General features: G+C 40.9%; 2 protein-coding genes and 1 non-coding gene across 3 annotated transcripts; all 3 read left to right on the top strand.

The window, feature by feature from the left end:
* The first annotated feature begins 86 nt into the window (after positions 1 to 86).
* Positions 87 to 13993, top strand: ldlra (low density lipoprotein receptor a). The gene is made up of 18 exons (XM_069675788.1): positions 87 to 147; positions 4027 to 4152; positions 4263 to 4385; positions 4530 to 4910; positions 5035 to 5157; positions 5262 to 5384; positions 5529 to 5648; positions 6859 to 6984; positions 7730 to 7901; positions 7986 to 8213; positions 8305 to 8423; positions 9136 to 9275; positions 9436 to 9577; positions 10351 to 10488; positions 10611 to 10928; positions 11376 to 11456; positions 11558 to 11721; positions 11832 to 13993. Exons 1-18 carry the CDS (start codon positions 90 to 92, stop codon positions 11886 to 11888), a joined length of 2739 nt encoding a protein of 912 aa, XP_069531889.1. The 5' UTR covers positions 87 to 89; the 3' UTR covers positions 11889 to 13993.
* A 5218-nt stretch (positions 13994 to 19211) lies between these two features.
* kri1 (KRI1 homolog) lies at positions 19212 to 26319 on the top strand. Its single transcript, XM_069676004.1, has 18 exons — positions 19212 to 19378; positions 19511 to 19584; positions 19683 to 19785; positions 20165 to 20264; positions 20774 to 20831; positions 20921 to 20970; positions 21050 to 21155; positions 21244 to 21321; positions 21428 to 21537; positions 21647 to 21875; positions 21965 to 22135; positions 23592 to 23664; positions 23773 to 23891; positions 23997 to 24159; positions 24838 to 24968; positions 25344 to 25408; positions 25501 to 25596; positions 25683 to 26319. The coding sequence occupies exons 1-18, from the start codon at positions 19294 to 19296 to the stop codon at positions 26176 to 26178; spliced, it is 2307 nt and encodes a 768-aa protein (XP_069532105.1). The 5' UTR covers positions 19212 to 19293; the 3' UTR covers positions 26179 to 26319.
* On the top strand, positions 25127 to 25226 carry LOC138604498 (Z30 small nucleolar RNA). The gene has a single exon (XR_011309284.1). It is a non-coding gene; the product is annotated as a Z30 small nucleolar RNA (small nucleolar RNA).
* Positions 26320 to 26527: the final 208 nt, after the last annotated feature.

Here is a 26527-nt window from a genome sequence, read left to right as displayed (position 1 = left end):
ATTATTAGTCACATTATTAAGTAGTATTATTAGTATTTCTACTATTATTATTATTAGCGTTAATGCATCTTCCAGTGCGGCTGGAAAACATGGGACGGCCGTGTTTTGCGTCATTGTTGCTCCTCTTCTGCGTTTTTGTCCAGACAAGTAAGTTCCCTCATTTTCACTTCATCAATTACGCCTTAATTGGCTCTTTTTTCCCGCTTGGCATCTGCGTTAATCACATCTAAAACAGTGCTATGCTTCAGCTTGATGTTGTCTAATAGAAATGTGTATTTAAATATGATCATAAACGTGATTTTGTTCTGTATTCAGCCTGTGTGGGTTTAAATTGCCCACTCCTCTGACAGCACCGGATGCAAGGTGATGGGGGGAGGGCGCAATTATGCTCAGAATGTAGGTCAAATCTCTCTCGCTGTTTTCCTCACAATGAGTAATTCACCTCGACATATTCCTCATGATATTACACTTTAACTCCTCCATGCATCCGTCAGCATGCTTTTAAAAAAAGGTTACAATTTTCAGTTTTACATTGCAGTGTTTTTTTTTAAATCCTGGCTGGTTTTTGAATGGAGCTGAGTGTTTTGTGCTTTTCATTCACTGGCGCTCAGCAGGTTGTGCAGCCAATGAGGGTCCAGCAGTGTGAATACAGTCTGTGGGAAGATGTCAAGCGGGGTTTCTGAAAAGCCGGTGTTTGGAGCTGTTGCCATTCATAATGTGGGAAACGGGCGCCACTTTAAATCACAGTAGAAAATCCACCAGGGGAACGTTTGCATGAACTTGACCATGCTCTCTCCGTAATGTATTCTGTCTACATGATGCAACATCCAGCGTGTTTGCAGGAGTCTTCCCCCATCACCTGAAACGCCCTGCATTGTGGAAATGAATGGAAGCCCTCCAACTCATCCTCCAATACAAACACACACATTGTCTCGCTGCAGCATTCCTTCAGTTTTGGTCGCACACCCGGTCTGAGGTGAAGTCATCGTTAAACGGGTTCCCAGTATGTCGGTTCTGGGAAACGGTGTGTGGTGAAACATGTTGGAACTGGTTGTCACAAAGGCACATTTCCACACCAGTGTCAGAGACATGTGTGGTATTAAAACAAGTCTGTCCCAGACGTTGTGAAATGTTTGCTTCTCAGGAAACGGCAGCTGTGCTCAGTCATAATCCCCAATTAATCCCTTATTTTGTTAAAGCCAAGGTACTATCAACCGTCTGACCGGCAAGAGACGCCTGATAGGAGACTTTATTCTTAGATGTTTCAAAAAGTAGCATCGTTTTCTGCTCTGGAAGTCACAGTCAGGGCAGCAAACAGGAGCTGTGATTTTTAACTAAATCAATAACGTTGCCATTTGGTCCAGTTTGTCCGCCAAGGTCTGAACTTTAAACCCGTAAAGTAAATATCCGGCCTGAAGTTGATTTTGGGTAACGAGTCGTCTGTTCCGGGGAATGAGACTCGATCTATAAAGTGAGGTTGTTTTTAAGTTTAAATTCTAACTGGGTCACTGGGTTTGCCCACATGAAAAGGTTGACTATCTTTATGACGAGGGCGATAACACAAAGCCTTTCACGTGAAGTCATAAAGAAGTGATTAGCTTAACGGTCGGAAGTAGATTTATTTAACACCTGTATCACTGAAATGACAGTTTACACTCATTCACAGTCGTATAAAATACTACTACACAGGTTAATCATTCCCAGAAGCTTGAAGAAATAAAGCCACTCCTTCAAACTGACCTTTTAACTGCTCTCAAAGCATCGAGTATGAACGACAGCACCAGATGTTTGACCCTTCCAAGAAGCTGTTATGATTTATTATGCTGTAAGGCGTTCATTACATGCATTAAGTATGATCTGTGTTCCTCCTGTTCGTTCCAATCGGCCACAGGCGTATGAAAATCCAAATACCTACCCATAAATATTACATTTATGGGTGAAAATCTTGCGCTTCCTTTAAAGATGCTAAATGGGTAGTTGGTGGTGGTGTGTGCTGCTTGTGGTAAACACCGAGCCCCCCCGAGCCCCCTTTCAGAAACAGGTGGCCATCCGGGGTCTGGAGCCCGCGGGGGCCAGAGGGAGGAATGGCCTCGAGTACCTTTTCATAAAGTGCTGCCTCTCTGATGTACAGTCTAATTGGTCCTTCCAGTTCAGCGGCTTCATCGGCTCCATTAAAGATGGGGGTTGGGAGCAGTCAGCAGATGATTCTTTGCCAACATGAAAACTGGAATATTACATTTCTGTTGTGGTTATGAACGTGGCATATCAACAGCTCCTTCCTAAAGCCCGATATGATAAAGGCATGGTGGACTGTCTACATACGTAAAGTCAGTATCGCTGTTTAACCCCTTATCTGCCCTGTGTAAATGAGAAACAGGCACGTGTGAGTTTGTCCATGTCTGTGTCATGTAAGAGTGATTACCTCCCAGCCCCCTTTCTCCTCTGCCAGCAGATTTATCGCCACGTTTGAAGACAAAGCTCCTCCCAAACTGGAATGAAACCCAACTGTAGATGAGCAAGTGAAGAAAAACTTTAATTGAGCCCAGATGGAAATATGTTTTCATGTGTTTTAGTGTTTTTAGGGTGTATGTCCTGACTGGTGTTAAATTTAGTACAGTCATTCATGGTCCCCTGAGGATGAATCCTACTGAATTTGGTGATCGTCAGACTTTTACTCTAGCACCACAGTGAGGTTCAAATTTCAGTGAAATACCTTGAAACTGTGTTTGGTGATCCCCTGAAGTTTCCCCTTACACAAACATCAGTTTGACATTTCTGTTTTTTTAAGTGGCGTGACTCGACAACGATCAGACTGATTATTGCCATGAAAGTTGGTCTGTATTTGTTCCTGGTCCTCTCAGGATAAATCCTACTAAGTTTTCGCCATGACTTTTCCCTCAGTGTCACCATGAGGTTCGTTGTTGTTCTTTTACGAGCTATGGCTTGACTATCAGATGGGTAGCTGTTAGATTTGGCACAGATATTCATGGTCCCCAGAGGACAAATCATACTGAATTTAGTGATTCCCTGGAGTTGCCTCAAAAATCACCAGCTGGTTGACCTTTCGGTTTGTGTGTGGCATGTCTTGACAACAATTAGCTTGATCATTGCCATGAAATGTTTGCGTATATTCATGGTCCCCAGAGGGTAAATCAAGCTGAACATGGTTTCCCCCTGAAGTTCCTCCAACTCCATTTACAGGTTTCGATTTTTGTATCGTTTAGTTGCATGTGTTGACAACAATTGGATTGATTATTGCCATGAAATTTGGTGTGTATTCATGGTCCCCAGAGGATAAATCCTACTGACTTTGTTGATCCCCTGACTTTTCCTATAGCACCAACAAGAGGTTCAAATTGTTCCATTAAATGAAATGCCTTGACAACTATTGCATGGGCTTCTGTTCAATTCTGTTAAGATAATCATGGTCTCCAGAGGGTAAATCATGCTGAACATGGTTTCCCGCTATAGTTCCTCCAACTCCATCAACAGGTTTAGATTTTTGTAACTTTTTGTGGCAAGCCTCGACAACAATTGGATTGATTAGTGACATGAAATTTGTTACATTTATTCATGGTCCCCAGAGAATAAATCCTACTGACTTTGTTGATCCCCTGACTTAACTCTAGCATCACCATGAGGTTCAAATTGTCCAGTTGAATTAAATGCCTGGACAATTATTGTATGGATTACTTTTCAGTTCTGTTAAGATATTCATGGTCCCCAAAGAATAACTCTTGCTGAATTTGGTGATCCTCTGAAGGTTCCTCTAACAACGCCAGCAGGTCTAAATGCATGTCTTTGTTCATGTTTTTTTTGGTCTTGACAACTTTTGGTTGGATTGCTGTTAAATTTGGTACAGATATTCATGGACCCCAGAGGATAATAGATGGTGAACATGGGAAATATAATGCCTTCAAATGCATCTTCCTCTGTGTTTACAGGGAGTCGTACAGTTTTTGCCCTTGATAGATGATAACTAAAACAATGGCCCTTATAGCTGAACTGTGTGTTTTTGTATCACAGATGCATTGACTACATGTGGTACCCGGCAGTTCCAGTGCGGGAATGGGAAATGCATCACAGTCAGATGGGTGTGTGACGGCACAGATGACTGCACCGACGGTACAGATGAACTTCCTGGAACCTGCTGTGAGTATCATAAGAATGGACTCATTATTCGTGTTGCATTATCACAATCAATCCCTCAGTCCAAAGGTTATATCGTCTGAGAGACCGTTTTCTATGTAATTCACTTCCAGCTGCCAGAACGTGTAGATCCACAGAGTTCAGCTGCGGGGACCGCCTAAACCAGTGCATCCCGAGCACCTGGCGCTGTGATGGAAAAGCAGACTGTGAGAATGGAGCTGATGAAAAGAGTTGTGGTAAGTGGAGTTAACTACAAGCTCCAACATCTGGCAAACATGATTTATCTGTATTTTACAGCTCTGAGAATCCACAGCGTCTTTCTCCTTACTCTAAAGTGTTCCCGGGCTTTCATTACTCATTGTATGTTTCATCTTCCTTAGCGCCAAAGCAGTGCACAAGCACAGAGTTCCTCTGCAGAAACGGCCAATGCGTCTCTTCTTCGTTCGTGTGTGATGACGAGGCTGACTGCGACGACGGCAGTGACGAGGCCTCCTGCCCACCTGTCACCTGCGGCTCTTCCTCCTTCCAGTGCAACAACACTGTCTGTGTTCCGAACCTTTGGGCCTGCGATGGTGACGCTGACTGCCCCGACGGCTCGGATGAGTGGCCTCAGAACTGTGGCACAAAAAGACCCAACACTGCTCCTGTTCATCAGTGTTCGTCCCTGGAGTTCCGCTGTGGCAATGGAGAGTGCATCCACGGCAGCTGGAAGTGTGACGGAGGAGCAGACTGCCTGGATCGATCGGACGAAGCCAACTGTGGTAAGCTTTGATTACGAAATTCTTCTTATCCTGTTGGTTACATGGTGTTATACCACGGTCTGGGTGAATCTTTTAAAGTTATTATCTCTCTCACTCCAAATTCCTACCTGTTGCACCTCTTTAGCTCATCCCACCTGCCGTCCTGACGAGTTTGAATGTGGCGATGGTACTTGCATCCACGGAAGCCGCCAGTGCAACCATCAGTACGACTGCAGGGACATGAGTGATGAAAGTGGCTGTGTCAATGGTACGAATCACCTCCTCTACCCTTCCTGTGCTGCCCGCCTATTTTACTGCAAGATTACAGGTCTGTGTCTATAACTGGATCCTCTCTATCCATCTCATGCACAGCAACCAACTGCGAGGGCCCCACAAGGTTTAAGTGCCGCAGTGGGGAATGTATTAGCATGGAGAAGGTGTGTGACAAGCGTCGTGATTGCAGGGATTGGTCAGACGAGCCTCTTAGGGAATGCGGTGAGTACAGAGCCCTCTTATTCATAACTGTCGAGTTAATTATGACCTTTATATATTTAATGAGGGTGTCTGCAGCTTGAGAATGCTAGTTCCTTTACGTCCTCCCAAAAAAATATGGTTAACCTTTTCTTCTTCCCACCACAGGCTCCAACGAGTGCCTGTACAACAACGGCGGCTGCTCTCATATTTGCAATGACCTCAAAATCGGCTACGAGTGCCTGTGTCCTGTTGGGTTTCGTCTTGTTGATACAAAACGCTGTGAAGGTAAGAGCCTCCCATAGATTACAAACATCCTTCTTATTGTTTAAATATTTTCTTTAACTGACCATATTCACATTCCTCTGACATCTGTGTGGGAAGCTCAAATGCTTTTTTTATCGTCATACTGCTGTATTCCTGGTTGCACGTTTTATAAATGTAGTGTATGTGAAGAATCTTTCACCAATGTCACTACTTCCTGATTAATCAGCAACTGAAAAAGCAATGGACAGTGAAAATCTAGATTGGCAACAGCCGTATTTCAAAACAACATCTATGATAGCTACCATCAGACAACATTTAATGTTAGCATTCGACCACTTCTTAGCTAACACTACAGTTACTGATAAAGTAGAAGAGAGGAAAGGCAAGTCCTTCTTAACTGTACTGTTAGCTAGGAATCTACACTGTTATCTAGCTTTATCTAGCAAGCTAACATGACAACACAGCAGTAGCTAACGGTACTTTTAGCTACAGAGTTACACTCCTCCTTTATCTAGCTGTTTGGCAAACTCAACTGTAGACATAGCCTACCTAGTTAGCAAGCTAATGTGACAACTCAGGAGTAGCTAACAGTACTGTTAGCTAGAAATTTATACTACTCCTATTAGCTAGCTTTTTGGCAAACTAAATTGTAAGTATAGCCTACCTAGTTAGCAAGCTTTAGTTACTACAGAGTAGTAACTTATGGTAATGTTAGCGAGGAATTTACTCCATTTCTATTATTTTGTGTTAATAATATTGTAATAATTGTTAAAATAATATGTGTTCTATTATTTTAGCTAGGAAGAGGATGATGCTAACGTTAGCTTAAGGGTAAATGTAGCTATGTAGTCAACAAATATGCTGTTTTAACTTTAAGTATGGGCCTTTAGATTTTTTTATGTTTATTGTTGATCAATCAGGAAGCAATGAAAAGTAATTCAGATTCACTTCAGTTTCACAACTTGAAACCTGTGACCCGGCAGCATGACATTATAGTTAACTTCCCATCCTGAGCATGATGCCAGATATGTGAATATGGTGAATGCCAACCATGAACTTCAGTCGGATAAACAAATGATGTCAAGAATCTGTTTACTCTGTCGCAAACTCCTCCATGACACTCGCTCTGCTTTTAGAGAAAAAAGGGATTTGAGAATTCTTATTGACATAGTGACTCAGCATTGCTCCACGTGTGTATAATTTCTTTTTCCCCCACTCTTCTTTCAATCAGACATCGATGAATGTGCCAACCCCGACACCTGCAGCCAGATCTGCATCAACCAAATAGGCAGCTACAAATGCCAGTGTGAGGAGGGTTACCAAGTTGATCCTGCAACCAAAGCCTGCAAGGCCATCGGTAAATATCAGCCCTCTGTGTTCTTTCCACACTGTTTGTCTTCTTGTTATGTAACAGATGTCTGAAATGGTTGCGAGGATGGAGAACCTGACTCCTTCATATGTTTTCTAGGCACTGGGCAAGGCTGGGTACTTATTAGAGTCGAGGTCAAATTTAATTCCTCTCAGGTCTTGTGAATGAAACTGAAGCTATTTGGCATTATATTTCAGTTTTCAAAAGTGGATTTTCTCATAAAATAGTGGGAAAGAATCAACGCTCCAAGCATCTGTGAGATTTTGTTTCTAACAGTAGTTAGAGAGGACGGGTGTGTTTTTTGGTCCTTTGCCGGTTAAAGGTTTGGTGTAAGATGGGTAACGGCTTTGTGTGTCCTGTGTTAAACCCAAGATCAACATTAACCTATTATTGTCGCCCATTATTGTAGCTCTTATATTAAGTGAAGTAGTTCGTAATCCTAACCAAACTGCAATCGTTTCACAACGTGTAATCTTTGAGAAAGGTTGTGAAACAGTTGCTAAATTACTTGGTTTGATTTATTCATCTCATCCCTGCATGGATTTGGCTGCTCTTTAAACCACAGTACACAATTTCAAACAAGATTAAAGATTAACAAAGTTTTGCTAATCTAGGGAGATCATCTAATATCAACTCCGGTTATCAGTCTGTCTGGCAGTTGCAACTGAAATTATCTAATGAATCAAGAAGGATTTTTTTTACAAAGTTTAACTTGTCCACTCTGTTTTTGCAGGTACAATCGCCTACCTCTTTTTCACCAACCGTCATGAAGTCAGAAAGATGACTTTGGATAAAAGCGAGTACACCAGAGTGATCCCCCGTCTGAAGAACGTCGTGGCTCTCGACGTGAACATGGCGACCAGAGAGATCTACTGGTCGGACATCTCCCACAAAAAGATCTACAGGTTAGAATGAAAGATATCTGAATAAACGTTTTTACAGTTTTACTTTGACTCCTGCTTGACACCAGCTTTTCACTTTCAATCCAGAGCTCCGATGGACTCGGCTGAAGACTCAACGCAGCACAGGACAGTCATCAACAGCGGCATTGATGCTCCTGAGGGGCTTGCTTATGACTGGATTCATGGTAACCTCTACTGGACTGACAGCGTCCAAAGCACCATCTCTGTTGTAACTGCTGATGGGAGCCGCCGCAAAACTCTCTTCCGGCGGGACTTATCCAAACCTCGCGCTATTGTGGTAGACCCCCACAGCAAGTAAGTCTAATAGTCTTCATTTGCAGTCTAAATAAATGTATTGATTCCAGTATTTTCATATACAGTGTTTAATTTTCATGTTTTCTCGCAGCTTCATTTACTGGACTGACTGGGGGAATCCTGCTAAGATTGAGAAGGGAGGTCTTAACGGAGGAGACCGCACCGCTCTGGTCACCGACAACATCGAGTGGCCTAACGGGATCACACTTGGTAAGCTTAAGCATCAATATCTTCATTATCCCCAAATGACAACATGTAGTACAGCCAGAAAATAAGAGCCATTCAGTGGACAAATACAATCCATCAAATTGAGTTATTTTAAAGGCCAACTGCAGCAGGGACAAATAATCCTGGCAAATGGTGCAGCCAAATGGAAGCAACATGAACTCTTTAGACTCGGATAAACCAGGATAGACGTCAATTTCCTTGCCATATAAAAGTGAAACAGATTGTTTAAAGTCCGGTACTGCACACATTTATGATACCCTGCAGCCTGATCTTTCTTTTAATGGTCGGCGACCCATGCAAGCAGATAACGGAGAAGGTGAAGTGAGGACAGATTAAATAAAACGTGTTCATAAAAATGGAGCTGGTGAGCTTTTTTACAAACTGCAAGCGAGTAAAGTTTATTTTTATCGCACCTTTTACAGACACCAAACAAAAGAAGCTGAATTAAATCAAAAATGAAAATAAACCACCAGACAAAATATACAAAATAAAACAGCAAGTAACATATAATAAAACAATGGTTAAATAAAACAAAGAACAGATGGGTCTTTAGCTGCTTTTTAAGACTCCATCCACATGAAGCTTTAAGGTCAGCCTGTTACTGCTGGACCGGCGTATTTTTTAATGTGTTCATGTTGATGCCAGGAGTAACTCTGGTCTGACCTGTTGACCCCCCCTTTTGTCCCCTCCCCAGACATGTTAAACCAGCGGCTGTACTGGGTGGACTCTAAGCTGCACACCCTCTCCAGTATCGACGTGCAGGGTGGTGGTCGACGCACCCTCATCATTGACGAACACAACCTGGCTCACCCACTGGGTGTCACTGTGTTTGAGGTAGATGTTAACCACCTCTGATACACATTAACCCAGAGCCTGTCAAATACGACATGCCATAAACCCCTCATTACATGTGTAAACAGTAGTTTTTTTTATCACTACTACTGCTACTGTATGTCTGAAATATTGACGCTCTACTGTTATTTTGTGCTTCCAGGAGAGTGTGTTCTGGACAGACGTCAGTAACAACGCCATCATCAGTGCAAACAGGCTGACAGGTGGGGACATCACACATGTGGCTGAGCACCTGTCGTCACCAGAAGACATTATCCTCTACCATAACCTCAAACAGCCTGCTGGTAAGAGACACCCCTATGACATACTCTGAAAAAAGCTTCCTTAGTATTGCCTGCTTCGGACCCTCTAACCGAGACTTTCCCAGCCTCAGAATATTTACTGATGGAAAACTTTATTTTTCAGTTAAAAAACACAACAATAATTATATGAATTAATCACTAAATTTACATGTATAGTTTAGAGTTCAAACAATATGCCTATTTTATTTTTTTGCTTAGAGTTTGATGCAAATATATATCCCACTGATCCATACCACAATCCTGTCTTTATGCTAACTCTATAATGTTAGCTAGCTAAAGCCAGAAGTGGGTTAGCAAAGATTAGCAAAGACAAGTAAAAGGGGAAGTCAGCTAATTTCTCCCGTTTTTGTCAGCCTATTATACCCGTGCCTATTTTCTTTCTTGCTGAGAGTTGTCGTGAAGATCCATACCACAGCCATGTTTGTATCTGCTTAATATGTAATGTGAGCTAGCTATAGCCTGTAGCTGGTTGGCTAAGGTTAGCATAAAGATGAGAAAAAGGGGAAAACTAATTTCTCTCTGTTTCCAGCCGATCACTCAGCTTTAGAGTCGATGATTAGTGGATTTTGTTTCAATTGAACAGAGCTAGACTAGCTGTTTCCCCCTTTCCAATCTTTGTGCCAAGCTAAGCTAACAGCCTGCTAGCTTGTGAGCTGAGCTTACATTTAGCATGGTATATTAATATTGTCAACATACTTCAAAACACAAGAAAGAGTTAAACCAAACTAAAATTTAAACCTTTTTTTCCATTGCAGGAAGAAACTGGTGCCAGGTATCCGGCTGTGAGTTCCTGTGCCTGGCAGCTCCACAAGTGGGCAGACATCCTCCGAAATATACCTGCGTCTGTCCAGATAACATGATGCTAGCCAGGGATATGAGGACATGTGTACCTGGTGTGTAAATGATCAAAGGGCAAAAATGCTGAAGTATAATATTGACGAAAGTCTGACACATAGAACATTTCAAGCTGTCTGTATTGGTGACTCTCATCCTTCCACCTGTCTTTGTACTTCAGCTGTTCCTACACCTGCTGCTCCTGCACCGCCTCCAGTTCCAGATACTGACCCGACTCCTCAGCCACCTGTACAGGTTCACACCACACCCAAGCCCCAATTCCAAACCACACCTAAGCCCCAGGTTCACACCACACCCAAGCCCCAGGTACACTCCACCACAGTACCCATCCAGATCTTCAGAACTACAGCCAAGCCAGTGCCACGGACCTCCAAGTCTCCTCTAAGGACCACAACACCTAAGCCAAGGATCCCGTCAACCGAGCCAATGAAGCCTCAGATTTCCCAGACCACCCTGGGGTCTCCAGTCACGTCTCCAGGTATGTTGAAATACCATAAAAGTGGTTTTCTGTCATTTAATTACACTTTACTATACTGCTAAACATTTTATGAATTTTGTTCGACACACATTAACCAAATGTTGTGATAGGGAAACGAATCGTGATGTTTGTAGTGTCTTGTAAAACATTTTTTCCTGCTCGGGTGTCATTCAGGTCAATTGAACTTGAATGCACCGCTACGAAAGCATTTCCAAAACCACTTCCAACTGCAACTTCTTTATCATGCGACAGTTAGCCTGTTCAGAAACCAGCGTATGCTTGTCTGCACTATATAAGAGGCAGGGACTCTATTTGGTCAGTGGGGTATTTCATGGAAAACACACAGTGCAGTCATTTCAGTGCATTGCACTCGACGCAGACATACACTGACATCAGTTCACCTTCGTATATCATTAACTTCCTCTCTTGTTTTTACCATTCCTTCAGATTCCCGTCCTGATTTCGCCGCAGTTGTACCCAACACTGCCTCCACCACCCCGTTGGCTCTGTATATTATCTTACCTCTTGGTGAGTTGTTGCAAAAGTGTCTCATTTCCAGATAATACAAGTTACTATAAAGCAAAAACAACTATAATTTGCCATCTCTCTTCTTTTTCTCCCTTTTGTAGCGATCATTTGCATTGTGGCTGTCGGCGGAGTGCTACTATGGAGGAACTACAGGCTTAAGAACACCAACACGATTCACTTTGACAACCCCGTCTATCAGAAAACCACTGAGGACCAGGTGCACATTTGGAGGAGCCACAGCCCGGACGGTTACTCCTACCCAAAAGTGAGTCATTTCAATTATAATGAAATTCCTCCTGCAACAGCTTCACATATTTTGTTTTGCTCTCATCCTTCAATGTCTGACATCCATCTTTGTGCTTCCTGTCCTGTCAGAGACAAGTTGTGAGCTTGAATGAAGAGGCAGACAACCCAGCCTTCACAGAAAACTGAAAAGCAGAGTGGAAAGAAGATGCCTTGACGATAAGCTACCGCAGAGGTCCTTTTTGCATTTTACCTCACAGTGCACAAAGAAAAGGGAGTCAAAGCCAGTATGGGACAAGCTGAAACCACTATATCCTCACAGACAAACAAGCGCTCTACAGTGGGAAAACCAGGGTCAGACATTATTTCAGGTTGCACATTTTTCTTCCATTAAATTAACAATCTATTCCTCAACAAACCATACCAAATCACCAGACAATCTAGCATTTTTTTTTATTTGTTCTAACTGTGATACTGATGATATTACTGGAGAACCGTGTCGTCTTAAAGCCACAATGTGTATTGTTCAACTGAGCTAACTTTTGTGAGGTAAAATTCACAAACTAGTGTTGTAAATATCACTGTTTATTTTTTGGGGGGGGGGATAATGAAATACTGAGGAATGGGATTTGCTGTCTTGGCCATGCAAATATCCGTATGGTAAATATGAAGCTACAGCTAGCAACCAGCTAGCTTGGCTAACTTCGGAGATGGACGGAACAAGGAGCAAACAGTTAGCCTGGCTTTGTCCAAAAGAAGCTAAATCTAGCCGATAAACAGTCTGGCTCACATTCCTTCATACAACCAAAAAAATTACAAATAATTGGTGCTTTTACTCTTTTGAGTTGGTGGTTTTATTCAGGGTAAATAATCGAGATTTTTACATGTTCTTTGGTGAGTTTTAGGGTGATAGATTTAGTTACCTTTGGACAGAGCAAGGCTAATTGGTACCACTCTACATGCTAACTTAAGCTAAGTTTCTGCCTCCATGTACATATTTAACAAACAGATGTAAGAGTGCAATCAATCTTATCACTAAGGTCTTGACAAAAAAGCAAATAAGTGGATTTCCAAAAATGTGGTACACTACCTTTGACTGTGAAGCTAGAGCTAAGAGGCAACTTAGCATTAAAATGTGTTGTGTTTTTTCGTTTTAGTACAGAGTGAACAAATGAACAACATTTTCAGTTATCAGTTGGCTCTAAAGGGGCTGGTTGGTGGATTTTGTGACCTTTGGACAAAGCTGCTAGCTGTTTCCCCCAATTTCCAAGTTATTAAGCTAAATAAGGCTAAGCTAATCACCCTGGCAAAGCTAATCTTGTCATCAAGACAAACTCTAACAATAGAGCCGATGATTTTAAGTAGAGTATACAGTTTGTGTATAATATGATTTTTGAATGTGTCAGTTTAACTTGCGTGACCTAAATAAGAGTTTTACACCAGCTAATGCCTCAGTAGTAGAAAGAAAATATTATCCAAAGGGACCTAAAGACGCTGCTGTAGTTGACCTCAAAAAATACACATGACACACTGTATTTTGCCTTGATTTATCCTGTACTCTGTGATAGCCTTCAGCCTTCACACGTGCCTATGGACATATGGTCACAACACGCTCTCAGCAGCTGTCTGTTGTTGAAGAGTTTCAGCTCCTTTCTCCTGATTTGCGATCGGCTGTCTGTGCATTGGAGAGCCATCTTTAAATTTTCCCTCTCTATGCCCCTCTTGGGAGGGCCAGTGCATTCCTGAGAGACTGAAGAGCTTTGATGCAACCACGTGTGACCAATTGGGTCAGTGCTCATGTTCTGTACGATGGCACGTGTATATTTACATCCTCCCTCAGGACCAGAACTTGAACTTGCCTTATTCCAGCATTTCTTAGAAAAGAAAGCCATGTGGCCCCTCACGTTTCTTTAACACAGTTCTCATTGGCTTTTTTTTAATCTCAATTATTTGTATTGCTGACAAATGTGTGCCTTTTTAATGACATATTTTTTTCACTTGTTCATGTTGGTGCTATTGAACTCATTGGATTTGTATAAAATCAGAGTGTCTGCCTGTTTGCAGACAACTGTTTGCAGGATGTGGCAGTGTTACATGCAGGTTACACTTAACAAAGACGTTATTTGTATTATTGGTTGATGAACTATGTGAGGCTTTTAGGTAGAAACATCCATATGTGCCAGTGAAACTGTACATAAAGTCAAGTACATTCTCAGACTAACAGTGCAGGTTCAGCGTGTAAATATAATGTTCATAAATGTAAATATTGTTCTTTACTGTTTTTTGGTAATGATATCATTCTAGATTTTGTTGTAAACTTTGTTGAACATTTGATGTACATAAATAAATGCTTCTATTTATTATAGAATCACTATCGTGTGTGTTCAATTATTGATGACTTTTGATGACTACATTTCCTTAGCATTTCAGCTAACTCTTTCAGCTAGTTCTTGTTATCCAACTTTTAGTTATTTCAACCATTCATTACTTTTAGCTTACTGTTTCTGTTAATCCAACACTTTCATCTTACTATTTCTTATGTTACTTTTTAGCTAACAAGTTCAACTATTTTCCAATCACTATTAGCCAACGTTAACTATTCTTACTGCTGATTCATAGGCCTACTTTTAGCTGTTATAACTTTCTTTTAGCTAGCTATTTCAATTGTTACTTTTAGCTAACTATTGGATCTTTTTATCTATACTTAGCTCGCTATTTCAACTGTTAATCCATTACTTTTAGCTAACTGTTTCAGCTGTTTAAGCAAACTATTTGTACTGTTTATACCGATAACATTTGGCTAACTGTTTCAACTGCTTATTGTTAGCATACTTTTAGCTATGTCATCTTACTTCTAGATAACCATTTAAGCTGTTAACTTTTAGCATACTGATTCAACTATGGGATAACGTTTAGCTTATATCAACCATTAACCTATTTTTACTGATATAATATTTGCTTTAGCTAACTTTCCAACTGCTAAGCATTAGCCTAATTTTAGTTATAACTATATCCATGACTTTGAGCCAAATATATTAGCTTCTATCCATCACTTTTAGCTAGTCAATATTGGTCTATTACACTTAGCTTACTCTTTCAACTGTTAGCTAACCCATTAGCTTACTTTAAGCTAACTATTCCAAAGATTCATCAATCACTTTTAGAAATCTATGGGCAGGTAATGAGCAGCAACTGAATGTAAATTTTAATCAGCTTCATGCTAATTTGTCATTCTATTTGTCTGTCTATCTTCTTAACACAAATATATGGATATATTTTTAATGAAGTATTTTTAGTCGTGTTTGTGCAGTTTAATAGTGTACAATCTTTCCACATGGCAGCTATGAAGAAACTTTTGGGGCAAAAGTACCACGAGTTGTGAAACACTGCCTTCAATATAGCCTTACAGTTTACAGATGTTTGTTTATTCTGTTCATTTCAGTTTCGCAGAACTTACTCAAGGGAATAAGCACTACATTTTTGGAATCTATCTGTTCATCTTTCAGAAACAGGAAATGTATAAATTATGTTATTGTTGAACTGAATCTTAATTTTATTCTGTGTATTTGTGTCATGTGTGGCTAAAATGCTAGTTAAGGTGAATGGCAGATGAGGTGTTTTGAAGAATGTGCAGCAGCATATACCCCTGTGTCCCTCCAACAGCTTTGGTATGCAGACATGGCAGAAGACATTAAGTGAGGTTTTTTTCTCTCTCTTATTTTTACTGGGGGGGGTCGGACTGTGTTTTTGTAGTTCTTCGTTGGAAAACAAGCCCCTTTTCTTGGAAGGTCAGGTCGTCTCAGTGAAAGGCAAAACCACACGTTTTTCAGAAATTGTCCCACACTTAAAAACACAGTGAGTGTGTGAGTACGTTCTCCTTCACTGTTATTTATTTACACATAAAAGTAAGATATATATTTACCACTGTGTGCAAGCTGGAAAGTCTCTTACAATGTTCTGTAAGTCCTGCTTACAGGCTGTACATTACCCCCTCAAAAATGGGGAAATATTAACTTGACAAGTCAACTTTATACACGCAGGAGTAGAGATAGTAGAGAGAGCTTGCCATAACTCCAAGCATTAACAGTATTCGTTTAATTCAGTTCTCCTTTACACAAAAATAATTCTGAGTTGCATTTTGAGATGCAGAAAATTAAGATTAGGTCAACTGACATGCAGCCATAAAATCAATGTCATTTGTTTCCACTCAAAACAAAAATCCATGCACTGTCAAGCTATCAGAGAAGAGAGGGGAAACAAACCACGCTTTGACCCTTTCAATCTGTGGTCAAACCTCCCTCTAGGCAGGTCACGTGCAAAGTTCAAGGCTGAGGAAGAGCGGAAATGTTGAGCTGATAACCGGGAAAAGATGCGGTGACAAATCTATAAGCAAACAGGTTAAAAACCAAGCAGTTCATGCTGACTTTTAAATCTCGCTTTGAAGAAAATCTGTCAATGTATATGAGACTTATCCCTTATCCATGGCGTCATCGTCTGTGTAAATTTCGACTCCAGCATCCTGCGGGACAATTTGTTTTTGTTTGCACAGACTTTAGAAAATATCTGGCTTCAAAGAAAAGTTGCATCTGAATTCCTTGACATCATTAATCATTAATTCCACTGAAAAGGTCGTGTACGGCAGTTACTTCACACATGTACTGAATAAAGTCTAGTGCAGTCATGTTGTATTTTTTACTGCCTAACTTTGCTTTCAGTGTTTGCAGGACATTTGAAGCTTTATACGTATACTTGTGTATTACCTGTCAACTTAGAGATACAATTAACTTACATTAAGGGTTTCTTTTATTCGATCACATCTAAATATAGGTGAAGATAAACAAATACTGTACAAACACAATTCTTTCAGATCACATTTCTGAGCAGCTTCCCAAAAAAATGTCACCTGCTGTTTAATACATGCGATGTCCAGAGTGTGAGGATACCACATCGCTGCTCACCCGATCCTGCATAAACAAAAGCAACGAGTCAGGTGCACGCTCCCTGACCTTTGCTCGGACTGTGTTTTGTTGGCAGTAAGATCAGCCTCCTTCAGGTTGGACACACACTACTGACCAGACAACAGCTTGACCAATAGTGCTGCTCACAATATTTAATCACAGATGTTCACAGAAGATAACAAGTTCCTAGATATTATAGCTTGTATTCTCAGAATCAGAAACCCCCATAGTCTTAACAATTTATGTATTTTTGATCATTTGGGGAGGTTATATGAGGACATAAGTCTATTTATCCAGCTTGCCTTCAACATATAATACAACAAGACAAGTGGGAGAAGCTCAAAGAATGCTTGAATCTCTTGGCTACATGAATGAAAGACAAATTTTCCTTGTTGTATTTGATGTTTTTGACACATTTTGAACATATTTAAGATTTTTCATAATTACGCAAAGATGTTTAAATTCACCAGCTATGCCACTTTTAACCCTTAGTGGGAATGTAAACATCATAGGGCTTGATATAGATATATATATTTCATGCAATACTTAAACTAAGACATGATTCAACAAGCCACTGTGTAATCATTTCCATAGTAGTAGTAAGCTTTGATGTGCTAATTCAGCCGTTTGCATGCGTCATCTGCAAATGTGTGCAACAGTGGGCCTAAAACTGATCCCTGAGGTACACCCGTCATTCAAGTCATGCTACTTTGTCACCTTTAAAACCCTGCATCTTATTAGATGTTTATGGACACATCCACACCTTAAGATGTTTAGAAATGAGAACAAATCTCAACTACTCCTCATTAAAGCCACAAACATATTTTGCTCTTTTACTAAGAGGGATTGCTGTGTCAGCGGACTAATTTACTCTCAAGCCAGACAGCATGTGATAAATGAAAAATGCTTTTGACAAGGTACGTTTTCAGGTGTTATATGACTTTATCTGCAACTTTTGGAAGTTGTGGTAATATGTCACCAGGTTTATCCCCTGTTTTTTTCTTTAAAACTACTTAAAAAAAAACACTTTCAGTGCCTTTACGTGATTCTATTTGTGTGTATGATATTTTGGCTTATTTTTAATCTCTGTGTTAGTTTGTCTGGATTTTTATTTGATATATTCTCTGTTGTTATGCACTAATTTTGTGTGGAGCGCATTGTAACTTTGTTTTAAAAGGTGCTTTATAAATAGAGTTTATTGTCATTATTATTTATTATACAGTTTTGTTGCAGTCGCTAGATTTGAAAAAGAAAATAAAGTTACAGTGCTTTGTTAACTGTCATTAGGGAAAGTATTTTCACATTGACAAATCTTTTGGATTTCTAAAACAGGAATAAATGGGGACATCACAAGTCATAGAAATCATGTGTTGCACCGAATCAGCTCAAAGCTTCGTGTTTATCTGCTGATTTGTTTGTGTATAATTGTGAAGGACTTTCTTGATGTCTTTGGCCTGTGTTGATGCCATCATATCTGAGTCATCCGGCCCTGATGGGGTGATGTTAGCCGTGTAGTCTCATCCGTCACACAGCGTCACCCCCTCAGCTCTTTCCATGTCGTGTGAACATCCTTTCCAGTTAACTGAGGGAGGCAAAGCGTCCTGTTCTGATTCTGCAAACAGACAATCACTTCCAATCATAAGTATTATTTACCCTTCGTTATTTACCCACACTTAAGTCACTTTGAAAGAGGGTGTATTGTTGAGTCATCCTTCACCATGTTCTTGACAAGTGAGCAGGTGCATCAAGAGAACACCTACAGGAAAGCCCAAATGTTATAATACAATACTACTGTGTTTTAGGTTGTAATGATGTAGGGTATCTGACAAATACTTAGCATTTACCTCTTCTGGATAAATCAACTACTGCAAAAATAACAGTGAAAATCTGGAGGGAAATCCGGCCATATTTCAAATTAAAACAACATATTCTATAACCCATTAGCTACAGTCAGACAAAGCTAACGTTCACATTCAGAAACCCTCTAGATAAAATTACCGGTAGCTAGAAAGTGGCTGAAAGCTAATATTACTGTTTATTAGTGTTACATGATACAATAGGAAAGGTGTAAATTCATAGCTAAAGGTGTAAAATTGTAGCTAATTTAATGTTAGCTAGGAATTGGGAATTAGCTAGGTGATTTTTTGCTTGGAAGTGGCTTGAATGCTAGCATTAGCGGTCAAATTATCTACTAAGTTGTTTAACCAAGCCAAGCAAATACAGTCAAGTATGATGGCTGCTAATTCATTATAAAGAAACATTAGTAACTAAACTTAACTTAACTAAGGGACTAAAAAACATAACCTTTTTTGATGCTTCTAAATATTAGAGAATTAAGAAGTGAGTTTTAATGACGTATAAAACTTAGGAAATCAAAAGTAATATAGAGATAATTGATTTTTCAGACTGAAGTGTTGAGCAACATTACTGAAACTAAAAAAACTCGAACTTTTATTCGGCAAAATTTGCATTAGTGCGTCCCCTGGAGGACAAAGCAAGTAACGGTAATCTATGACGTTTTCACCGGAAACCACGTGTTTCAGGTCTTACACTCGCGCATGTAGCAGCTGGAATGGCTTCCCTTCACTAGCGTGTGTTTATAATATTAGCATAAAGCTATCTGTTTTATCAAAACCATGTCAGGCAAATCGGAATTAAAAATCAACTCCCAGTTCGCTCAGAAATATGAGAAATATCGACAGAAGGAAGAACTGCAGAGACGTAAGTATGCCACTGTTAGCTAACGATGCTAACTGTGATGCTAACGATCCAACGTGGGGAAGCGTGGCTAAGTTGTTTACTCATACTTTGTTAAGTAACTGTGTGTAATATATGTTTTGTGTTGTTGTGCAGTAAAGGACCGATATGGAGACCGAGCGGATGAGAGTGACTCTGAGTCAGAGTCCAGCTCTGATGACAGTGAAGTGGTTAGCATCCATGCCTCTTCTCTTCCATCACACATACAGTATGTAAGAAACGTGCCGTTGTGTTTAAGGACTGTTTTCCTCTTTATTTTCCCTCTTAGGAGCTGGACCCTGAGATTGAAAGGGATTTCTACAGAACATTGTCATTGCTGAAGAAGAGAGACCCAAAGATCTATCAGACTGATGCAAAGTTCTACTCCGAAGGTGACTTCACTGTTGGTGTTGCTTTCATGTTCTTAAGGAAACTTTAAAACTTTAGGAACAGTTGGTCCAGGAAAAAAAGACAGACAGGGTCATTGTATAGATCTTTCAGAGGAAATGTAAAAGGATAACAACTAAAAAGTTTTCATGATAAGGTCAAAGTCTGTGGTTCCTTAGTGCTTGGATTGTCACTTAAAATACTGTTCCTCCTTAAACTAAGAGACCTTTGAACTAAACACTTTTATATTAAATACATCACTTCAGATTCAAATAGGATTTCTTGCTCTTCTGAGAATTTTGGCCTTTTTGATGCCATGTCTCAGAGATGAAGTCAATTGAAGGAAACATTTTTTAACAACACACTTTAATATTTTGCCTTCAGAGGCATCCACCAGCGAGGAAAGGCCTTCAACCTCAAAGAAAGCAGTGAAGCCCATGTATCTGAAGGACTACGAACGGAAAGTCATACTGGAAAGAGAAGGGTAAGTGAGCCGCTGATGATAACGTGCAATGCAGTCACATTTCTGGATCATAAAGGATCTCAGATTTGTGACTTTAGGACAAACTGACAGAACAGAAAATTGTTTTGAACTGAAAGATAAAAAACCCGACATGTTTCTGATTAGTGAGTTTTAAGAGTTTATAAAAAGTCTTGATAGTTTGGAAAATGTTTTTACTGTCACATTTTTGAGGTCAAGAATGAGCTTGATTTTTTAAATTTACTCCTTGAAAAATGTTCAACATAATCTGATTGGAGGTAAAATAAACAAAGCATTCATTGTTATAGGTTTAGAATTTCTGTAAGCGTAATATCACACTTTCACAATATTACTCAGATGTGATGATAAAGGCTGCGAGAGTTTGTTTTAGGTACCTTGAAAGTGCATTATTTTCACTCTATGATCCCTGTTTATGCACATTTAGTTATTTAGGCCACATGAGGTTTGTTGGTGCTTACTTATTGCGAACTTCTGATTGTTTAATTTTACAGGAAATACGAGGATGATGATGACAGTGATGATGATGAGGAGGCGGCCAAGAGACTAGAGGTAAACTGTGGTAGCGCACAACTTAATCCTTTGACAATATGGAGATCCTCACCTGATGCTTCATTAATCATCATCGTCTCCTTTCACAGAGAGCCGCCTCTCCGACCTACATCCAGGAGCAGAAGGAGCTGAAGGAAAGGTAAGACTCACACAATCTATATGTCTCAGGCAAAAATAAAACTTGCAGAATACTTACAGAAACTTAAATTACTCTTCAGCTTCCGCAAGTTCATCCATGACAGCGATGAAGACGATGATGAAGGCAGTGAGGGAGATAAAGAATCCGAGCTGCTGACCAGAAGGATTAAAACGCAGGAAGAGAAGGTTAGAAGATGTTAAAGGTTATTTCCTGTCTTGAAATAGAGACGTACTGAAGCATAACAGAGCTGAACTCAGCTGTGTGTGTTTGTAGGATGAAGAAGAGGCAGACTATGTGGACTGGCTGAAAGGCCAGGCGGAGATCGACGGCCCGGAGGAGGTGAAGGACATGGTGAGTGTGAAATATGGTGGAGAGAGAGTAAGAATGCATGCTGAGAAATCAATTTAAAGACTTGAGTTTAAGTTGCTAAACATGAGACTGGTTTGTGTTGAGACAGAAATACTTGAGGGACTACTGGAACGACCCGGAGCTGGACGAGAAGGAGCGTTTCCTGAGGGACTACGTCCTCAACAAGGGCTACCTGGAAGAGGAGCAGGAGGACGAACGGTACGTTGCTGCCTTTTAGTTTAGCTTGTTTTCCGAGAGAAGTAAACATAAAGCTTTCACATACGTACAGCCATATGCAGCATAATACATTTTCCTTGTGTGTGTGAAGGATCCCAACCTACGACGAGGTGGTCCAGGACGACGTGGAGGATTCAGAAGAGGAAGGGGAGACTTTCTTGGAGCGCCAGGAGGACTTTGAGAGAAGCTACAACTTCCGCTTCGAAGAGCCTGACGCACTGGAGATCAAAACGTACCCTCGAAACATCGCCACGTCTGTGCGCTCCAAAGACGACCGCAGGAAACGGAAAAGAGAAGAAGTGAAAGAAAGGAAGCAAAAGGTGCGTTATATTTAAATAAATAACCTAGCCCCACCCCTCAGTGTTAAACCCTTCATGAGCTGAAATGAATCCGTCTTTCTGTGTTTCAGGAGAAAGAGCAGAAGCGGGAGCAGCTGAAGCAGCTAAAGAACCTGAAGAGAAATGAGATCATGGAGAAGCTGAAGAGGCTTCAGGAGCTGACGGGCAACGAGCAGCTGGCCTTCAGTCAGGCCGACCTGGAGGGAGAGTTTGACCCGCAACAACACGAGCAGCTCATGCAGGTAAACAATCTCACAGGCCACAGTCCGCCGTATTAAACAAGAGTTACACCCTCAAACAAAGGCTGATGTTACATGCACTTTTTTCTCATTCTCATTGAAATAATTTAGCTAAAGATATTTGGATCAATTGTTTACATGGAGTGTGTTAGGACGAGGTTTGTTTGAAAGACGGCTGCAGTTTTCCAGCTCACACAGGAGAATGTTTCCTCACACTTAAAGAGATCCTCAGCACTAATGAAAACACTCCCACAGCACCCTTCACCAGAGCAACTCTCTTCAAGTGTGTATTATAACATTATATTATTACATTAAGACTTTCCTCTGGCTCTATTGTGTTTCATTAACTCCCATCCTTGCACCTTCCTGCACAAACCGTACAGCTCTTTCATTACTGCCAAAAACACTCTTTCGAAAGTAGAAGTGCTGCTGTTTACGTCTCTGTTTGTTATTCTATTTCAAAACACCAGGACAAACTTCTTGTGTAAACCTACTTGGCAGGAAACCGCGGTGCTGATTCTGACTCTTAATTAAGCAATATCACACTCAAGGTTGTGCTGTTGTACTGAAATATCAGCCCGGCTTTGATTTGGCCATATGCTGCGTTCCAGACAACTGGGAAGTCGGGAACTTCCCAGTAGAAATGTCCAAATTCCGACCTCAGAGCGTTCCAGGTGCACGACGCCAAATGTAAATAAAAAACATGGCCGACCGTGACAAAGTGACCTTATCACATTGCCGTGTCACTATATGATAATACAGCCAAATATACATAACGTTGCTTTTCAGTTGATTGTTTTCCATTATCGATGTGGCTCTCCATGTGTGCGGCGAATTGTTGTGTGACGTCAGAAATCTGATTCTCGTGTAGTCGGGGCAGATGAATCTGCTCCGAGTTCACAAGCAGGAACTTTGAATGGCATTCAAGAGCAAATTTTCTAGCTGGAGGTCGGAAAACTCGTCTTCCGAGTTGTCTGGAACGCAGCAATAGCGCTGTGCTGTGCTGATAATCAGTACAACAGCGCGACCTTAAGTGTTATATTGCTTTTGTACAACAGTTCTACAAGCTTCTACATGTTTCAGTAAACCAGCTTCTTTATATCACGTACATTTAGCTTGTATCAGTTTGATAACATTCTGTGAACAGTTGCTTTCTTGGCCTGTGTATTTCCAAGGTATCGGCCTAATCAATCAAGACAGAGACCACCTGCTGATGATTAAGAACACCTGAGGCAGAGCGATGCACATAATTAAAAGTCCCTGTGCTGTTACTCTCTATATCAGCACTCATCCAATCAGCACACCTCACACAGGTGTTCTGTGTTTGGCTAATTAGCTGCCTCCTCACTTAAAACCAGCAGACGTGCTTGTTGGCTGAGAGAAAGATAAACCAAGAGTTTTCCTTTTCTAGTCACACTGATTCTCATCGGTTGGGACATTTGTGTTTTCCTGTTTGCAGAAGTTCTTCGGGGATGAATACTACGGAGAAGACGACGGGGAGAAGCCTCAGTTTGATGATGATGAACTAGAAGGTAAGCCATGTTAGCTGATGTAGCAGTGTTGAAAGCTAACGTATACATGTATACACGATGGAAGGACTGATTTTTTAATACAGAACACCTCAACTGTGTTTGCAACAGAGCACTGGAACTGGGACGCGTGGACAGGAGAGGACAAAGAGGAAGACTGCGGTGAAGAGGAGGAGGAGGAGGAGGAGTATGATGCCTCCGGGCCTCACTGCGACGATGAAAACTTCATCGTGAGTTTCCTCATTTTTACAGGAAATATTATCGACTGTTTTATTGTCTGATTTTTGTTTTGGTTTAGAGAAACTCATTCACCTTTCTTCCTCCTGTGTAAACAGATGGACGCCGACTACGACCCGAACCAGCAGATCGCCTCCAAGAAGAAGAAGAAAAAGGAGAAGAAGAAGATGAAGAAGGAGGATATGCCACAAATGGGCAAGAGGAGGAAAAAGTCTCACTTTGCCGAGGTCATCACCAAAGACAAGCCTGTGTTTGATCCACGTAAGTGTCTGAACGTCCTGCCGTTCAAAGGAAGCCATCCTGGGTCTTTAACCCTCCAGACAGCAGTAGAAATGAGTGACGTTAAAGTAACTGCATGAGTGTTTATGGATCAATCCAAACAAACCTCACTTTAAGAGTCTGACAACAAAACTGATTCTTTACTGAATAATGAAGACTTTAAAATTAACATAAAATGTCTAAAACATTATCCCTCTGGAAAGTTATAAGAACAAAAATGTACATGTTTGTAGGTTTTGTCTTTGGCAGCTTATACAAGAAACGGTTTGTATGCAGGCAGAGCCGTCGCAAGAGGGGGTGCAATGTGCTGTGAAAAGTGTTGACAATTTTATCCAGCGATCCACGCAGTGACTTCTAAATTTGAGAAGTCACTAAATTCTTCCTCGTTTAAAATTCTTTTCAATTTTTACCTGGTCCCTCTGCTTCCTCTAAACCCACAGAACTCCTTATTGCGCTGTATATTTCAGGTTCCGGTCATTGATGACATGTTAAATGATCTACAATACAAAGCTTGTATTTTATTTTCTTTGTTTGGATACAGTGGAAAAGGTTTAAAAATGATAGGCGCTCCTTGGCGATGTAGTAAGCGAGCTCTAGAGGGTTAAACGTACAGTGAAATATGTTCTAGTTTAGTCTGATTGTGAGCTTTTTGTGTTGCAGAGGAGAAAAGCTTCGAGCAGTACCTGGATGAGTACTATAAGCTGGACTATGAGGACATCATAGACGACCTCCCCTGCAGGTTTCGATACAGACAGGTGCTGCCCAACGACTTCGGCCTGAGCACAGACGAGGTGAGAACAGCTCTTCAGCTAACTGTTGGCTAAGCCCCGCCCCTTTCTAACTACTGCTACATGTCAATCTTTTTACAAGGATAATGGTGTCTACTGTTTATTTAATGTGAATAAAACTAAAGAAATTGGATAGGCTGCCTGACTGTTTGTGCACAATGCTGCAGTGATGAGTCTTGAGGTGACTGATCTGGTATTGCTTTCCCTCCGGGGAGCGCTCTGACCAGGGAATGATCTCACTTTAATCTTCTCTCTGAGCAGAACGCACACAGAGCAGCAAGTTTTCATAGGAGAAACAAACTATTAAAGTCCACCCTGGTGTTCCAGAAAGACTTGAATGTTGATATAAACTGATAAAGACTCCCGTTCTTCCCTTAGATTTTAACTGCTAATGAAAAGGAGCTGAACAGTTGGTGCTCTCTGAAGAAGACGTGCATGTTCAGGTACTGGCTCCACCCTTCGTCTTGAAAGTGTTACATCTGTACTGTTTCAGGTAATTTAATTAACAAGCATTGTGTTATTTTGGTTCTCTCAGGTCTGACAAGGAAGAGATGAGTGACTTGAAGAACTACAAAATAAAAGCCCAGAATGAAAAGAAAAAGAGGGAAATCCTGAGCTCCATGTATTCTGAGTGAGTAAAATGCTAATCGGCTACACATCTGATAATGAATCTACAATTAAAGCAGCCATGTAACAATATCTGATTTCACTCTACAGGGAGGATAAAGAGGGAGCAGAAGCTAAGACCAAGGTGGGGAAGAAGCGAAGAGATCGCATGAAGAATGCTGAGAAGGAAGGCAGAGAACCAGAGGACGGTGACGCTGCGTCCGTCATGGACTCTACAAGAGAGACACTCGCCCAAGCTCTCCGACAGGACGACCAGGAAGAGGAGGAAGAGATTATGATACCTGTGAATAAGAAGATGAAAGTGGAAGAGGAGCCCCTGCCGGAGGTGTCTACTGAGGGAGCGGCAGATGAAGCTGAAGTGGTGAAAAACAGGACTGAGAGGCCAAAATGGTCCAAGAAGAAGCACACGCATACAGGAGGACGCCGTGGATCAGGATCCATCGGGGTGAAAATAGGCGGCAGGGAGTTCAGCAGACAGAGACTGAAGGCGTACGGTCTGAACCCCAAGAGACTGTTCTTCAGACAGCTCGGCAGGCAGAGACGAAAAGCGCAGGAGAAGAAGGAGAAGCAGAAAAACAAGGAGTGATGACAGCTGCATCGTATATCTCAGAATCAACAGTACTATACATTCGTTTTATGGTCCAAGAATTTAATCCTTTGAGAAATTAGTTCACTTTTTCATTGTGAAAAAATATGAAGAGAACATTTAAATGGTGGATAAAAATTTTGATTTTTACCTCTAATTGTTCAAATTTTTATACTAACAATTGAGTATAAAATTAGATTTTTGGTGCTGAACTATTTTTCTTGCTATATTCATACTGTTTGGATTTCACGAAAAACTGTAATAAAACTGCAGTTAAAGTTTCATCCTTGTGTGTTGTAAGACTTGTCTCTGAAAGTTTAAAGGTTAAGGATGCTAAATGCTTATTAAT

Source organism: Semicossyphus pulcher, unplaced genomic scaffold (assembly GCF_022749685.1).
Source record: "Semicossyphus pulcher isolate SPU_LCO1_2020_fin unplaced genomic scaffold, fSemPul1.0.p SCAF_25, whole genome shotgun sequence".
In the NCBI taxonomy this organism is placed as follows: Eukaryota; Metazoa; Chordata; class Actinopteri; order Labriformes; family Labridae; genus Semicossyphus; species Semicossyphus pulcher.
Note: the sequence above shows the minus strand (reverse complement) of the source record. Positions and strands in the feature narration are given on the sequence as shown.